Source organism: Bos indicus x Bos taurus, chromosome 2 (assembly GCF_003369695.1).
Source record: "Bos indicus x Bos taurus breed Angus x Brahman F1 hybrid chromosome 2, Bos_hybrid_MaternalHap_v2.0, whole genome shotgun sequence".
In the NCBI taxonomy this organism is placed as follows: domain Eukaryota; kingdom Metazoa; phylum Chordata; class Mammalia; order Artiodactyla; family Bovidae; genus Bos; species Bos indicus x Bos taurus.
The window spans coordinates 115,977,890-115,995,847 of NC_040077.1; the positions used below are offsets into that span (position 1 = coordinate 115,977,890).

Below are 17,958 nucleotides of genomic sequence, written 5' to 3' on the forward strand. Positions count from 1 at the left end.
ATCGCAGCACGCCAGGCCTCCCTGTCCATCACCAACTCCCAGAGTTCACTCAGACTCATGTCCATCGAATCAGTGATGCCATCCAGCCATCTCATCCTCTGTCGTCCCTTTCTCCTCCTGCTGCCAATCCCTCCCAGCATCACAGTCTTTTCCAATGAGTCAACTCTTCGCCTGAGGTGGCCAAAGTACTGGAGTTTCAGCTTTAGCATCATTCCTTCCAAAGAAATCCCAGGGCTGATCTCCTTCAGAATGGACTGGTTGGATCTTCTTGCAGTCCAAGGGACACTCAAGAGTCTTCTCCAACACCACAGTTCAAAAGCATCAATTCTTTGGCGCTCAGTCTTCTTCACAGTCCAACTCTCACATCCATACATGACCACTGGAAAAACCATAGCCTTGACTAGATGAACCTTTGTTGGCAAAGTAATGTCTTTGCTTTTGAATATGCTATCTAGGTTGGTCATAACTTTCCTTCCAAGGAGTAAGCGTCTTTTAATTTTGTGGCTGCAGTCACCATCTGCAGCGATTTTGGAGCCCCCCAAAATAAAGTCTGACACTGGCTCAGTAGTTACGGTGTACCAACTTAGTTGCTCTGCAATCTGTGGGATCGGACCCATGTCCCCTGCATTGGCAGGCGGATTCTTAACCACTGAAAGTTAACCAGGGAAGTCCTTAATCACTTAATACTGGTAACATCTTATGGAAAAGACGTGAATGAACTGTTTGGCCAACCCAATATCTTTTTGGAAAATAAGATAAGTCCCTGTACCTACTAGGGACTCAATAAATATTTGCAGAAGGCGGAACACCCAAATGTGAGTCAAATACATCAAATGCATTCAAAACGATCAATAAGACTACTTGAAATATGGAGTGACATCCAGAATCACTGAAGCTGAACCTTGTATAAATATTCATCCTTGAGTTTTACATATTTGCACTTATACCATTAAAAAATTACCAGGCACATCTTGGGGCTGCTTACTCAATAATTCCCTACTGATAGGATGCTCCAAAAAATGAGTCAAGGCTGAGAACCTAAGCAAAGGCAGAGCCTGAACTGGTGCCCTGGTAGTGGGCGAAGAGCAAAGTCAGAGATGGTCATGGGGCAGGTGTTTCATCACCTGTGACTGGGAGTGGGCATGCATGCTGTGAAGGTCCCAGGGGTGCCTGGGACCCCTCTTCACTGGTCATTATTACAACAGCCCTGGAAGGTTAGCTCCAATCAGCTCCATCAGGCTCAGTGACAGAATGTCAGACTGTTAGTTGTCCGGTATCCCTCACAAGTCTGTTGAGCTGTCTGTTAGACTCCTGAAATTTTAGAGAACTTAAATCCTTTAGGTTAAGACTTTGCTCAGAACACAAATACCATCAGAAAGAGGAACACTCTAGGTGGTTATTAGTAAATTCATGGAGCTGCATAAAAATAATTTTGTGAGCTGTTACTTGTATGTTGGTGTGTATGAAAGATCCCAGGCATGCATGTTTTTCTATTGGACTAGGTGGAAAAAATATGCAGCCTCAGGAAAAAGGGGAGAAAGGCTAGGATGTCTTTGCATGATTTTGTTAATCAGACTTTTCCAGCTCTTACTGGAGAAAGGTGCTCCCAGTGCAGAAGGTTTGAAGATCAAGTTTCTGAGGTCTCACTGAGAGAGGCTCATATTAATAATTCATCGACTTCTCATCAAGATTTTCCTCCAGGGTCATCAGCGGTCTTAGACCAGACTTATCCCTTGAGGGTGTTTTCTCTGCTTTAGCATGTTTTATAAAGATGCAGTATAAAGTACACAGAAATATAAACTTAGTCTCAGCACTTTTTTTTTTTTTCTTTCTGTACACTCTAGTTTTCTGGGCCACCATCTTATTCCCAACTTTAATCTCTGAGTCATTGCTCTGGGAGAGAATGAAAATTACAGAGCAGATGTCAATATTGGCTAAACTCTTCCCAGAAGGCTGTCTGCTTCAGACCTTTCTGGAAGGTATTAGCTACTTTCCAGTATTAGCTACTTTCCATCTATTTTGGGCCTGCCGAAGCAGGGTCTCCCATTGCGGTCTGTGATGATGACCACAGGATGTTGTGAACTGACCCCAAACTGTCAAAATGTCCTACCAACTAGGCTACTCTATCAGTATTTTGTGAAATGGCCACATGCTAGAATCTGTCTCATGACTTCTAAAGTCAGGTTGATATCCCAATAAATTGGAGAAAGAAATGGCAACCCACTCCAGTATTCCTGCCTGGAGAATCCCCATGGAAAGAAGAGCCTGGTGGGCTACAGTCCATGGGGTTGCAAAGAGTTAGACACAACTGAGCGGCTAAGCACATCCCAATAAAGCAATTTTTAAAAATGATCTGGTCCCACTAAATATAGCATGCTCTTAGTCTGTGATGGCTTCTTCTCAGACATTAAGACCTTGAAACATCGGTGGGGTTGATGAGTAAGGAAGGTCTTACATTTTCTTTTCTTTCTTTATTTAAAAAAAACTCTAGACAAAAATGAAGCTAAGATTGTAAATAAACCAGAAAAGGACACTTCCAGTTCATTACTACAGTCTTTAAAAACTGCATTCTATTTAGCAGCTGTCCCTATATCTTTCACTGTGTCTGTCCAGGCTACGGACTCAGTAATCAGCTTTAGGATGTCAGGGAATCTGAGTTTTTCTTTTCAATGTACTGACAAAAATAAAAAATTTTCATTTCCTATCATTGCACAATTAATAACAATTAGTTTCCCTTCCTATGTATCATATTTGCCATTTCCTTGAACAAATGTTTCATTTTAGGAAGCTAGAAGAATTCACATTCCTTGATGGCATGTTGTGACCTGTTGGAAGGAAAGTATCACATGGTAGGGACCTTTTATATTCTCAGGTGCATTTACTTAATTAGATTACTTGTTTATAAAATCATATGGTGGGATCTACGGGTTGTTGTTGTTTAGTTGCTAAGTTGTGTCTGACTCTTGGTGACCCCATGAACTGAAGCCCCTCAGGCACATTTATCTGTGGGATGTTCCAGGCAAGAATACTGAAGTGGGTTGCCATTTCCTTCTCCAGGAGATTTTCCCAATCCAGGGATCGAAAGGAATCTATGGGAGTTGTCGCAAATTGTTTAGATTTTTGGGGAAACACTCAATGCAGATTTCTGAAAGCAGCTACCTTCTTTTGTTCCAAGGCAGTCCATTTCATTAAGCACAAGTGAGCTGGTCTTTATATTGCTCCCGCAACTATGGCCTGTAGGAGTTGAGATTCTCAGCTTTGGCTGTACCCTGGGACTCCCCAGGGATCTTGGGAAAACCCCAAAGCCTGGTTCATCCCAAGAGAAGAGTTTGATTTGATTGGCTCGAGCATCAGGCCATAAAAGCATCCCCCGGGTCATGGGGATGGGGCTCCCAGGATGGAGCTCATGCCCTTCTAAGAAGATGAAGAGATACCAGAGCTGGCTCTCTGCCATGTGACAGCACAGAAAGGAAGCTGTCCCTCATCAGGAAATGCACCTACTGGTACTTTGACCTCAGACTTTCTAGCCTCTAGAACTCTAAGAAATAAATGTCTGCTGTTCAAGCCACTGCCTGTGTTATTTTACTAGAGCAGCTTGAGCTAAGACAATATTTAATTCTTTATTTTTCCTTTGTCAGGTACTGTTTTCAAAACTGAGACTTTAAGTGTAGTATTTTGGGAAAAGTTAACTTAATAGTAAATGACATCAATATTTTCTCTCTCATTCTGTTTCCTCTACTTTGCTTGTGGAAAAGAGTAAGACATTAAAGGAGAAGCGAGTCTTCTGACACTCACTTTCTTAGGAAGGCAGGTATACATCTGTTTCCTCTTAGGACATTCTGTTCTATTCACTGCCCTCAAGAGAAGGATGTAATTCCCCAAATGAGCTTAATGATGAGGAAGGTAACTGATTTACTATGAGGCCAGTCATCAGCTCATTCCAGCTCCCCGATTATTGAATTTAAACAGAAGAAAAAGAGCTGAAGAACAATAATACATTGCCTCCACAAAGCAGAACAATTAATTAATTGATATCCTTTTGAAAAAGAATGGCTTTCATGATTTTTCCCCTTCCATGAATTAAGTAGATTAAATTTAACTGATGTCAAGGTCACTGTGAATTAAATTTATAAACTGTATTTTAGATTTTCAAGTGCTATGATTCTCAGCAATCTTTCCTTTGGAATTTAGCATACTTAAAAGCCACCTCAAATTCTGCCACTCCTTCAAGATATTTCTTATGGAAGTGTTAGTTTCTCAGTCATGTCTGACTCTTCGTGACTCCATGGACTGGAGCCCTCCAGGATCCACCGTCCATGGGATTCTCCAGGCAAGAATACTGCAATGGGTTTCTATGCTCTTCTCCAGGGGATCTTCCCAATCTGCGGATCGAACCTACATCTCTTATTGTTTCTTGCATTGGCAGGTAGCTTCTTTACCACTAGAGCCACCTGGAAAGCCCATTTCTTATGGAAGGGAGTCTCAAACTTTAGTGTTCATCAGAATCATCATACTTGAACAAATATGTTAAAAATGCGTATCTCTAGGCCCCACTCTTAGAAAGGAAGCTCCAAGAAGGGGCCTAAGATGCGAGTTGTAAGTTAGTGTCCTGGGTGACTCTTTGCATTTGGCTCACGGTTTGCAGGGCAGAAAGTACTGTTTCAGTGTGTTTCTCATTTTCCCTTATTCAGAATACGCTCCCATTACACTTCAAGTTTGGTCTTTACAAGCTGAGCCTCCTATGGTTTACCCTCTCCCTGCCCTGGGCCCTTCCTAACCTGGAATATGAACTCCCAAAGGGTAGAACATCTTGCCTCTTTTGTTCCCTGTGTCCCCAGAGCCTAGAACAACGTTGGCATGTTGTACATATTCGATAAACTTTTGATGAATGTCCTGCATGTATGATGTTCAAGTGCACCTAGCATTTTAATAATTAGATGGAACACTAAAAGAGAAAGCCTGAGACTACAGATGTCATTTACTGGAGAGGAGTGACAGGACATTAGGGACCCAGAATGTTTGGAATTCATCTTTTGAATTGAAATAAGACTGCAGGTAGTTATAAGCTGATATTAGGTGTCCTTCCACTCCAAGGCCAAGTTCACAGGCAGTGATGGGACAGATGAGATGCTTCTGTATTCAATCATGACATCTCCCGGAACTTGCTCAAAATCATGTCCATCGAGTCAGTGATGCCATCCAACCATCTCACCCTCTGTCATCCCCTTCTCCTCCCGCCTTCAATCTTCCCCAGCAACAGGGTGTTTTCCAATGTGTCAGCTCTTAGCATGAGGTGGCCAAAGTATTGAAGTTTCAGCTTCAGCATCAGTCCTTCCAATGAATATTCAGGACTGATTTCCTTTAGGATTGACTGGTTTGATTTTCTTGCAGTCCAAGGGATTCTCAAGAGTTTTCTCCAACACCACAGGTCAAAAGCATCAATTCTTCCATGCTCAGCTTTCTTTATGGTCTAACTCTCACATCCATACATGACTATTGGAAAAACCATAGCTTTGACTAGACAGACCTTTGTTGGCAAAGTAATGTCTCTAATTCTTAATACTCTGCCTTGGTTTGTCAAAGATTTTATTCCAAGGAGCAACTGTCTTTTAATATCATGGCTGCAGTCACCATCTGCAGTGATTTTGGAGCACAAGTAAATAAAGTCTCTTGCTGTTTCCATTGTTTCCCCATCTATTTGCTAGGAAGTGATGGGACCGGATGCCATGATCTTAGTTTTTTGAATGTTGAGATTTTAGCCGGAGTTTTCACTCTCCACTTTCACCTTCATCAAAAGCCTCTTTAGTTCTTCTTCACTTTCTGCCGTAAGGGTGGTGTCATGTGCATATCTGAGGTTATTGATATTTCTCCCGGCAATTTTGATTCTGGCTTGTGCTTCGTCCAGCCTGCCATTACTCATGATGGCATTATAAGTTAAATAAGGAGGTGACAATATATAGCCTTGACGTAATCCTTTCCCAATTTGGAATCAGTTTGTTGTTTCACGTCCGGTTCTAACTGGTGCTTCTTGACCTGCATACAGGTTTCTCAGGAGGCAGGTAAGGTGGTCTGGTATTCCCATCTCTCTAAGAACTTTCCACAGTTCCACAGAACTTTCCACAGTTGTGATCCACACAAAGGTTTTTAGCATAGTCAATGAAGCAGAAGTAGATGTTTTTCTGGAATTCTTTTGCTTTTTCTATGATTCAACGGATGTTGACAATTTGATCTCTGGTTTCTCTGCCTTTTCTAAATCCAGCTTGAACATCTGGAAGTTCCTGGTTCACATACTATTGAAGCCTGGCTTAGAGAATTTTGAGCTTTACTCTGCTAGCATGTGAGATGAGTGGAATTGTGTGGTGTTTGAACATTCTTTGGCATTGCCCTTGTTTGGGATTGGAATGAAAACTGACCTTTTTCAGTCCTGTGGCCACTGCTGAGTTTTCCAAATTTGCTGACATATTGAGTGCAGCACTTTAACAGAATCGTCTTTGGGGATTTGAAATAACTCAGCTGGAATTCCATCACCTCCACTAGCTTTGGTCATAGTGATGCTTCCTAAGGTCCACTTGACTTTTCGCTTCAGGATGTCTGGCTCTAGGTGAGTGATCACACCATCGTGGTTATCTGAGTCATTAAGATCTCTTTTGTATAGTTCTTCTGTGTATTCTTGCCACCTCTTCTTAATATCTTCTGCTTCTGTTAGGTCCATACCATTTCTGTCCTTTACTGTGCCCATCTTTGCATGAAATGTTCCCTTGGTATCTCTAATTTTCTTGAAGAGATCTCTAGTATTTCTCATTCTATTGTTTTCCTCTATTTTTTCGCACTGATCACTGAGGAAGGCTTTCTTATCTCTCCTTGCTGTTCTTTGGAACTCTGCATTCAGATGGGTATATCTGTCCTTTTCTCCTTTGCCTTTTGGTTGCTGAACTTAACAGAGACACTCCTTTCACCTTTTCCAAGCTGATGAGGAGCTAATGAGACACTGCTGCTTTCAAGTGGCACAGCCTCCTTGGTGGGAAGCCATAGTCTCTCTTTCACACCACTTGAAAATGGCCACTTAACTTCCTGACTAATTAAAAAACAGTCAGAATGAGGGCTCCAAATAAAAGACAGGATATCAAAATTCTCATAAGGGTTTGCTTTATTTCACCAGTTCTGTCACAGAACTGGGCACAGGCAGTGCCCTTTTATGGAGAAGCCATTACCTGTAGAGAATTTTAACTGACTCAGAAAAACAAGATGATTCAGTCCTCTAAAATTATATTACTTAGAAATAAGTCCCTTGAGGTGATGCTAGATAGGAGTGAAATATCATTTAATGTATCTTGACATACTAATGGAACATTTATTTTTATGTTATGAGCAAAGACAGGTATCCCCTTTGATAACTGAAAATCACTGGGGAGAAATAAATATCATGTCAAAGCATTGTTTACATAATTAAGGTGTTAGCGACATATTCCTTGTCCTTTCATCTAAACAAAAATTTATTAGACATATATTCACATAGAGTGTTACACTGTTTCTTCAAAATGGTGGACTGTATAAAAATCAACGGGATATGAATGTGAGCAAACTCTGGGAGATAGTAGAAGACAGCGGAGCCTAGCATGCTGCACCCCACAGGGTCCCAAAGAGCTGGACCCAGAGCAACTGAACAATAACATAAAAATCTGTTTCATTAAGAAATCATCTAAAATACACCATGCAATGCTTTTATGCAGGAAGAGGCTGGGGATAAAACTAGAAACCAACCTGCCTTTCATTTTTCCAGGAAACCAAGAACTCTGGCTAAAAATGTCTTTGTTCTCCTCCCCCTGGCAGGCGGTCTTGGGATTATGTGTGGCAGGAGGGAGGGGGCAACACGGAAGCACTCTATCACTGCACCCTTTGCGCTGGCTGGCTGGATGGTAAGGTGGGAGGAGAATTTATAGTGAACCAGTACAGCAACCCACTCCAGTATTCTTGCCTGGAGAATCCCAGGGACAGGGGAGCCTGGTGGGCTGCCGTCTATGGGGTTGCACAGAGTTGGACACAACTGAAGCGACTTAGCAGTAGTATAGTGAAACACTCATCACCTTGAAAATAAAAGTGTGCCAAGTATGGGGTAGCATCTAGATTCAGAGAAGATAGAACTATAGGCAGTCCTAGGCATAAACAGAAACACGAATCACTGGCTAGAAAGAGAAGCCAAAGTGGATGAGTGTATGGAAAATAAACTAAGTCTTCTCAATTTTTCCAGTAGCCAAGTCCATTGTCTGGGGAGGCAGAGACAGAGAGAAAGAGAGAGAGAGATGCTATTCTAACTACCATGTACCTAAGCCTGAGCCAGAGAGTAAAGGACCTCTCATCTCAGGATGTTTCAAGATGCTAGATTTTGGCAATAAAAATTAAAATGCAGTTACACCTTTTAAGAAAATCTAGATTGTAACTTCAAGGCAATTTAACTTGAGAGAGAGAAACTATCGAGAAGTATATGTAGAGATAGTGAGGTTCTAGGACCAGGCTTAGCCATCAGTATCTGAGGACTCTCATGGACCAACCTCTCTGAGTCCTCACTTGTTTATCAGTATAAAAGGAATGGCAATATCCATTCTGCTCTTCTCACAGGGTTGTTGAGAACCAAGTATAATGAGTATGTGGAAATACTTTATAACAATAAGACATTAAAAAAATGCACAGTGGTAATGATAGGCAGTATCCTATCATTACCTATTAGCTCCCCAAATTTTCTGTCCTAATCCTCAGTACCATGAGTAGGACGAGATAATTAATGCCCTTATTAGGGCATATCTTAAATGTTATCTTAAATGGAAAATAGGATTCTTCAGTTACTTTTGAGTTATCAAAAGGGGGACTATCTGGTGAATTTAATCTGTGTAATTTGATTGAATGAACCCATTAAAAGCAGAGTTTTCTCTGGCTAGTGCAGAAGAAGTAATGGAAACTAACAGCATGAGGGCATAAAGGGACCACGTGACAGGAAATTGTACAACTTCTAGAAGCTGAGAGTGGACTTCAGCAAGGAAATGGGACTTCAGTCCTACAACCCCAAGGAACCGAGTCAGGACAACAACCCTAACAAGTGTGGAAGCTTATTTCTCTCTGTGGCTTCCAGATAAGTGCCAAGCCAGGATGGCAAGTTGATTTCTGCCTTGTAAGTCCCTCAGTAGAGAGAATGGAATTCACCCAAATGTCTAACAACAGACAGACCTGGGTGTTGCTGTTTTAAGTTAGTAAATTTGTAACACAGAAATAGAAAACCAATATAGCAACATTATTTTTAATTATTTTAAGAGTATACATTTAAATTATGGAAATTGAGCTTGAAAACATTGGTGTGCATGATCAATAGTTCAGTCATATCCAGTTCTCTGTGACCCCCTGGACCACAGTCTGCTAGACTTCTCTGTCCAGGCAAGAATACTGGACTGGGTTTCCATTCCCTTCTCCAGGGGACCTTCCTGACCTAGGGATGGAATCCATGTCTCTTGCATCTCCTGCATCCTTTGCTACTGAAATTTACTACTGAGGTAGGCAGATTCTTTACTACTGAGCCACCTGGGAAGTCATTGGTAGTTGAATTCTTGTTTTAACCTTAATAATTGATATTCTATAATAGTAAGTGATTGGTCTTAGAGAATAGGAATTAGAGTGACAGTTGCTATTAATTTTGATGTTGGCCAAAGATCTATTCCTTAGCTTTATATTTTTGGTAGGTGGAGAATAATAATGAGAAAATCCATCCAATGCAAATATGTTTCATAAGGAATTAAAAATGCCTTCTCTTTGACACCATGCCAGTTTGTTTTAATTATCAGTGTGACCTCACTTTGGTCTAGTATTATCAAATCTTTGCTTTTCTACTTTTAATTTAAATGAACATAAGAAGAGGTCAGTTCAAGAGCAAGGAAACACACCTAAAGAAAACAGACTCTGAAAATATTCTGTCTCCTCAATTTACTTTCTCATCATCCCCAACTAGTGGAAACAAGCTTCCAGTCAAAGAGTTGCCACGATCACATTTATGCAGGTGGAAGGCTTCAAAGTTCTAATCAAAATTCTAAGGTGAAAAGTCAAGAACAAAAACATTCAAAGGGGCCAACTGAACATTTACTCAGTTTCAAGCAGGGATAAAAACACAAAGCCTTATGATATCGAAGCAGGGGTCAAGGTACCTTTTCGATTCTGTTTTCTTGAGATTTCTTAAAGTAGATGGTGGGGATACCGAGTTCAGATGCAGCTATCCACTGCAGAGTGGCTCGCAGCTCCGTGTCAGGACACTCTGGCTCCAGGTCAAAGTTGATCACCAGCAGGCTCCCCTGGCGGCTGGCTGTTCCAACCGGCGTTCCAGAGGCACGTTCTGAACACAGACATAACCACCTTACTACGCTTTCCATGGGAATATCATAGGCAAATTGCATCTCAAAATTATGGGAAAGTTGCTTACCCTCCATGGTTTCTGCCTGTCCTTTAAGAATCTCCTTTTCTTCTACCAATTCACTTTGGGAGAAAACAACAGTATATGGTTGGTAATGTTTAGGAAGAACAAGCTGTAAATGGAAGATGAAGTGATGGGTCTTATTGATATAAAAGCTCTTGAAATATATTTATGGTTTTTGTGGAGTAAACGAATACTAGAGAAGTACTAACATGGCTATTACATTGGACTGCTGCTAAGTCACTTCAGTCGTGTCCAACTCTGTGCGACCCCATAGACAGCAGCCCACCAGGCTCCCCTGTCCCTGGGATTCTCCAGGCAAGAACATGGAGTGGGTTGCCATTTCCTTCTCCGATGCATGACTACTGGGTCTGAAATAGATATTCTTGCCCCTAAAAAAAAAGGCCACATAAACTGCATGGTTTTGGTTGAGATGACTGGTGTGGGAGACTCTGAGAGATGCAATTTTCAATTCTTCTCAACCTTCCTTCTACAAACCCTCACAGGTTTGAATAGTCAAGAAAATATTTAGTAGGTAACTAGATCCGATTGGAGGATTTATCCTTCTTCTGCATTTTATTTGTCATTTAAAGGATCTTGTATTTCCATCTCAAGACTGATTATTTTTCTATACCATGATAGCAACATAAATTTGCATTTTAGTCTGGGAAAATATTTTTCTACATATTATCTGGTTCTTTGACCTGAAATGAGGAAAAACACAATCACAAACTTTAGATCTTAAGTTGTACAACAAAATATCTCAATTAGTTGAAATTTTTCTTTTTTTTTTCATTTTATTGGGAATTGTTAGCAGGCTGAGGGTTGTTTAGAACTAGAGACTCATAACTGAAGTGAGTTCAGTTCATTCGCTCAGTCATGTCCGACTCTGAAAACTGGAAGTAAGGATCTCATTAAATATAGGCATGTTGAATATCTGAGGTATTTTCATTATAGTGAGTACTTATTAGGGAGCCTTGAAAATAGTGGGAAGCTTTAGTAAATGATTTTAAAATTAGAGTATATGTTCCAGTAGCTGGAAGCAAGTGGCCATATTGGGAAACTCATCATTGTCCCATATTTTTGTCCTGTCTAGAAATTAAACTGTAGGTGCTCTTAAAAATGTGTCTCTTTATGGGGGAGGATTCTTCCTTATATTCTCTGTTACTGCTAAAATCTGGCTAGTAAATTCCATTGTATTCCTAACGCCCAGAGAAAGTACAATTGTTCTTTCACAAACACCTATTTGTTTGTGGAAGAATGGCCAATTTCCCAAAGGGTCTGTATTTTTCGGTAGATCTCTATCCAAGGAACATAAGTGAAATGAGGTACTAGATACAGTTTCTGCTGTTATGAAGCAGCAGGATGCTAATAGGGGTAGTAGAGATGGTCTTGGTTTTCTCTTTCTGTATTCTGTGGGGTCCTAGACTCATACTGGGGAGAAAGACGGACAACTAAACAAATGTTGTCTGAAGGAGAAAAAGAAATTTGCCCCAAAGTAGTTTTGTTTGTTTTGTCTCCTTTCAAAACCAAAACAGACCCAAGATAATGTTTATGTTCATCTCTAGCTGCGAGTTATGGCTGTGTGGCTCAGTGAAGGATGCACTGCAACTTTTAATCACTGAGGAATATTCCCGCAGGCAGAATACTGATTGAATAGTGACATAAAAGTGCTTTCGCTATGGATAATAATAAAAAAAAAAAAGAACAGGGAGAAGCTTTAGCCCTATATCTCATTTCTATTTTTCTGAAATTTCAGAAATCTCCATATAATGTCATAATGGTCAAAACTAGCTTTTGGTTCATTTAATTTTCCAGAACAATCACAAATTCTAGATGAAGTCCTGACCTCATGTTGCTCTCCCTTTATATACCACATTTCATGCCTTACTGATTGTACTTTTTTCCCTTGGTATTTTAGAAGGGCCTCATAATGTGGGGAGCAGGTGATGTATCTCCATCATAGTGCCATTTGGTATTGGATTCATTAATGGCAATAGTCCCAGGTGTCTACAAGAAAAGGAAAAGCCTCTCACACTATATTCTACTGAACAATAGTTTTTGTTGGTTGTCATGGTACATTTTAAATGGGTTTTTGGTTCTCTGTATCCATCTAGGTAAAATGACATATATGTCTGAACACATGGATAAGCTTTATCCAAAACGATTATAGTATAAGGGATAGACTTGAAATATAGAAAGCGGTTGATGGTAGGGTGAGGCTACGGCACGCCTGAGTTCTTACTCCAGTGACATGAAACCACACGTCTCCGGGAACCTTGGTAGGACAGACATGATGAAGCCGGTGGTCGGGCACAACCTGAATGATCAAAATGGATTGCCAGATGGAATCAGAGTAGCGGGCTCACAATCACTGCATCTCAGTGGCTACTTACTTAATCATGGGAGAAGATGGCATGCTTTCCTGATAAATGTCCAGGTCCATAATGCCAAGACTGCTAGTGGCACTACTGTTGCCATTGCTGACAAAGCAAAAGTTTACATATTAATGCCAGTCTCCGCCACCTGGCCACACTGCCGACACCGACGTTCCACCATCCTAAGAGGTCCTTCCTTTGATCCCTAGGAGAATATTGCTTTGTGTCTAGGACCCCTAAACTGAGGTTTATTTCTGACCAAATCAGGAGAAAACACAATAAAAGACTCTTCTGACTCACCACCATCATCCTCATCATCAGTATTTTGTAATTTCTGCAGTGGGCTCAGACTTGGTGGATCACACCTGGTGGGTGACAATCAGCATAACCCCTTTCTTCCTCATTCTAGTAGCAGTGAGGATATTTATCCATCAGCAACAGGCTTCTTGGGTATACCTCCAGAGACTGAGATACTTCTGAGAATGCTGGCTTGGGGGAGATCTTCCTGCTTCTTGGCTTTTTGACAGAAACCAGTAGGGTTTTCCCTTTGCCATTCAGGGGATTTTTCTGAGGCATATTCCATAGGATATGCACTTGTCTCATTTTTTTTTTTCCCTATGGGGCTACAGAATTTGTAAGCACAAAGTTGGGTAATGTCAGAGTTTTATAGCTCCTTTATCTTAAAATCTTGGAGAAGGAGCCACATCTGATACTTCAGTGTGTTGTAGAGAAGGAGGAATTATATATTGTATCATTTTTGTAGGTTGCACAATTAACATATGGTCTAGTTACTAGCCTGGAATCTATTTACTGAAACACAGAAGAGTTGAGCCCATTTTTAGGTTCTGTCTGTACTTGCACAATGGAATGTATCCAATTTCACCAAACTCACCAAGTGTTCTCATACCTTCTCTAATTTCCAATGACTTCTCTTGCAAGTAAGGTTTTCTAAGGATGTGTGCTGGAGTGTTGCGTAATGGGACGGTCTTCCCTCTGGAGTTCTATGAATAAACAACTGAACCCCCTCATTTCAAATTCTTGTCTTGGGTTTCACGTGGGGGTACTGAATGTATTCACTGATTGAAATTTGATGACTCAAACATTACGCTGGAGTAATTAACTGTATAAACTTATGATAAACCCAAAGATTCAAATTCTCTTTGCTTTTTATCCCTATACTGCAACATTTCCACCAGTGTTTGAAATGTTCGATAAATCATTTAACACTGTGACATTTTCTAAGTCTAAACAGACTGAACTGCAGGAAAAAAAAAGAAAAATCTTTCCAGGAGGCATATACTCAGATGCAACTGAAGCCACTTTCCAACTGATCTTTCTGGAAAGTCCTTAGACTTGCTGGCCTGGTATCAAATAAGATTTGGGATAGAAACGTGAAGATTGTTTCATTTTCACCTCGCAGAGGACTAGTTTTTAGTTTATGTCTCCTGAGTGGCTTAGGTTCTCCTAAATCTAATCTCTCTAAGCTCCTGTCTAGCTTTCTAGAGCAACAATACAGAGGGCAGGGCAGGGCAGAAAAAGGGAGGAACAGTAAATCCAAGAAATACAACACAGTGTGAAAACACTTGCCTCATGTAAACCCAGCCTCTCTTGCATCTGAAATACAAATGAACCAGAAAGAAAGTATCAAACATACCAGCTGTAATAGCAACTCATTAAAAAAAAAAAAACAACAAACCTCACAGTTGTCACATAATTGAATGCACTAGCTGGAGCCTGCAGAGAAGGGAACACAGATGACTCTCAACCTTGGTCGAGCTAATTGAAGCCATAACTGGATATTAAGAGCTCTCAGCACAAATCATGACAGGCAGGCACTTGGTCCTAGCAGAAGCTTTCCTTTTTGCTCTTATCAGGGATCCTTTGGAGAGAATGATTTAAAATGCATTTCTGGAATCTGCGCTGAGACTTATTTCCCTGGGAAGTCAATTAAAGAGCAGGTACCTCATGGATCGCTCACTGAGCTGCAGGAAGCTGCTTGTGTCGTCTGGGTTGTCCTCCTCGTTGGCGAGCTGGGACCAACTGTCCATGCTCTCCCCACTGCTGCCGGGAGGGCTGGAGAACTCATCCAGGGCTCTGCCTTCTTTTGAGACTTCAGCCTCCGGTACATCTCTGGCATCAAGGGTTTCACTGTAGATGGTAAGACATTACTAAGAGTGTAGGCATAAAACTGAACTTTTCCGGGGAACCTCACTGCCCCTAGTGTATATCCCATATATTATTAAGAGTTTGTATGTGTTTGGGGTAGAGCTGTGGGCACACTAAATATTCTGTAAATTAATGTGTGTGTCTGTAAAGTTGCTTAGTTGTGTCCAACTCTTTTGCAACCCCATGGACTGTAGCCTGCCAGGCTCCTCTGTCCATGGGATTTCTCAGGAAAGAATACTAGAGTGGGTTGTCATACCCTCCCTCCAGCGGATCTTCCCAACCTAGGAACTGAACACAGGTCTCCTGCATTGCCGGTTCTTCACTGTCTGAGCCACCAGGGAAACCATAAATGAACATGTTATTGTTAAAACTGCCTAGCTCATAATTAGATGCATACTCTCAATTTAGGTAGCCCTACCTGTTAAGTCCCAAGTGGAAAGATCTGGATAACTACAGTATGGAGATGTGGCAGTTTCTATCACACTCTAGGCAAAAGAGTTGGGCACAACATACTGACTGAAAAACAACTGCTGCTAACACTTGGTGGACTTTCCCGGTGGCTCAGATGGGTAAAGCGTCTGGCTGCAATGCGGGAGACCCAGGTTCAATCCCTGGGTTGGGAAGATCCCCTGGAGAAGGAAATGGCAACCCACTCTGGTATTCTTGCCTGGAAAATCCCATGGACGGAGGAGCCTGGTAGGCTACAGTCCACGCGGTCACAAAGAGTCAGACACGACTGAGTGACTTTCTTTCTTTAACACTTGGTGAAAGAGGGTTCTTGACAAGCTTGACTTTCCATTTGTTTGCCCGGCAGTTATACATGCACACATACACAGGTGCTCTAGATTAGGGATCAGACCATTTCTTTGCATCCATTTCCTCAGTCTGTCCCAATTTCCTAGAGCACACTGCAGATGTAGTGAGGTTTGCACCACAGGAGAGGAGGCTCAAAATTAAGACCCTAGGACACATCTGCCTTCTTTTCTTCAGGGAGAGAGGGGAGAGAGAGAGAGATGGATGGAAGAGAGAGAACTTTGCTCTAGATTATAAATAAATTAAAATCTTCTCTGTGGAGAGGAGTTGGTGTCACCATCCCGGAATATAAACAACCAGCTCTAGGAAAATGAAGCTCTGTATCTCTCTAGAAGTCTCTTAACTTGAGGGTTTGTAATTGATCAACCATCAATCCAGGTGCCAGGGCTCTTGGCTCAGAGAGCTGAATGTACAGAAATGGGGAGAGATTCATGCAAACTTTTCTCCACAGGCTCATTGAAAACTAATAGCATGGACGAGAAGGGCTTTAATGACTGTAAACAAAAAGCAAGAGTGTATTTTTCAGTTGATGATGAAGAATAAGGTAACTCAGTGAGTGGACACTGGAATGCTTTCCTTAGCCATTGTGCACTGGCTGTAGAGAGTATTGAGGGCTTCCAGTGAGGACTGTCCTCAGGTCTGGAATTGTCTTGCCAAGGTTATACCCTTTCCCAGTGAGTACCCCAAGGATGCGATGATACAGAGCTACAAAAACCTACTCATTGGCTCCATTTGCACTAAACCTGACAGACCATCCCGGTTTCAGGGTTTCCTGGAGGCTGTGCTGTGCTTTCAGTTGTAAACACATTTAGGGAGGGGGGACCATCTCCCTCTGTCTAATCTTGTCTTGCCCTGCTCCTATACATGGATGTAGACTTTTCTCTGGAGAGCACTCCAAAAATTATCTGTCTGCAGCTCTCTTCAAGATCTGTTCCTGGGACATACAATTTAAGATATTTGATAAATTTCATTCAGAATTCTTGTGTTAGGTAGGAAGTTAGGCATGAGTAGCAAGGGTGGCCTACTGGAAAAAGTTGCAATCTGATCTCTAAACCTAGACTTGCCCAGGAGAGCACACAGTGGATACACACTAACTGCTGGGGCTTCCCCAAGTAAACTTAGTGAGCTAGAAGTCAATTAAGGGTTCATAAATATTCTATACTGATTATAACAGGCTGAATTATCAGAAGGCATGCACAACAGAGCAACTTTCAGTCGACCATGAGCATATGACCATCTGCAGTCCCTTTCTTGATTGGTAGTGGGTACAAGCCCTAAAAGTCTACATAATTTTCCTCAATCTTAGAATGAGTACTGTTATCCTTTTTCCAAAAATGATTGTATTAAAAAAAAACAAAAAAAACAAACCTCAGTTGGTAAAGAATCCACCTGCAATGCAGGAGACCCTGGTTCGATTCCTGGGTTGGGAAGATCCACTGGAGAAGGGATAGTCTACCTACTCCAGTATTCTTGGGCTTCCCCTGTGGCTCAACTGGTAAAGAATCCGCCTGCAATGTGGTAGACCTGGGTTCGATCTCTGGGTTGGAAAGATCCCCTGGAGAAGGGAAAGGCTACCCACTCCAGTATTCTGGGCTGGAGAATTCTATGGACTCTGTAGTCCATGGGGCCACTAAGAGTCAGACATGACTGAGTGACTTTCACTTCATTTCACTTCAGAGAGTTTCAAATGCTTAATTTTGGGAGTGTGATTAAATACCACCTCTGAAATGTGAATGTGTCACCTTGGTAATTTCACACAAGATCTCAGATTCCTTCTCACAGCATCTGGACAAGTGCGGTGTTGGGGTGTGGCTGCTTCCAGTGCAATCTGCTGCTAACCTTTGGTGCAAAGAGACCCATATAAACTTGATCTTTCTTTCAAAAATGTTGAGATTTTCTAAATTGAGCAAGGAAAAGGGGTGGGGAGGAATAGATGCAGCCAAAGAAACATTTACTGAATTTAACTAAATTCAAATGAAAGAGAAGTTCATTGATGACAAATGGAAATAATATACATGTTCCGCCAAGTGGAAATGAGCCAAGCGTTGAGCACAAAGGAGAGAGATCCTAAGCCAATTGTTCATTTGGTTAAAAAATAATTTCCTAGACCAATTCCTTACTGAGTTAGGACCTTATATTATTAGCAAAATTCGT

General features: G+C 41.4%; 1 protein-coding gene across 3 annotated transcripts in view; it reads right to left on the reverse strand.

Moving 5' to 3' along the window:
- SPHKAP (SPHK1 interactor, AKAP domain containing) overlaps positions 1–17,958 on the reverse strand; it is a 191,889-nt gene that overhangs the window by 4,579 nt on the left and 169,352 nt on the right. For 2 of the 3 annotated variants that reach the window (XM_027515326.1, XM_027515318.1), the window contains exons 8-11: positions 14,788–14,973; positions 12,844–12,930; positions 10,457–10,509; positions 10,185–10,369 (exon numbers count right to left, since the gene is read on the reverse strand). In XM_027515326.1, coding sequence (XP_027371127.1) covers positions 10,185–10,369; positions 10,457–10,509; positions 12,844–12,930; positions 14,788–14,973 — 511 coding nt within the window. The remainder of the gene's footprint in view (positions 1–10,184; positions 10,370–10,456; positions 10,510–12,843; positions 12,931–14,787; positions 14,974–17,958) is intronic. The other variant, XM_027515334.1, reaches the window with a different exon arrangement.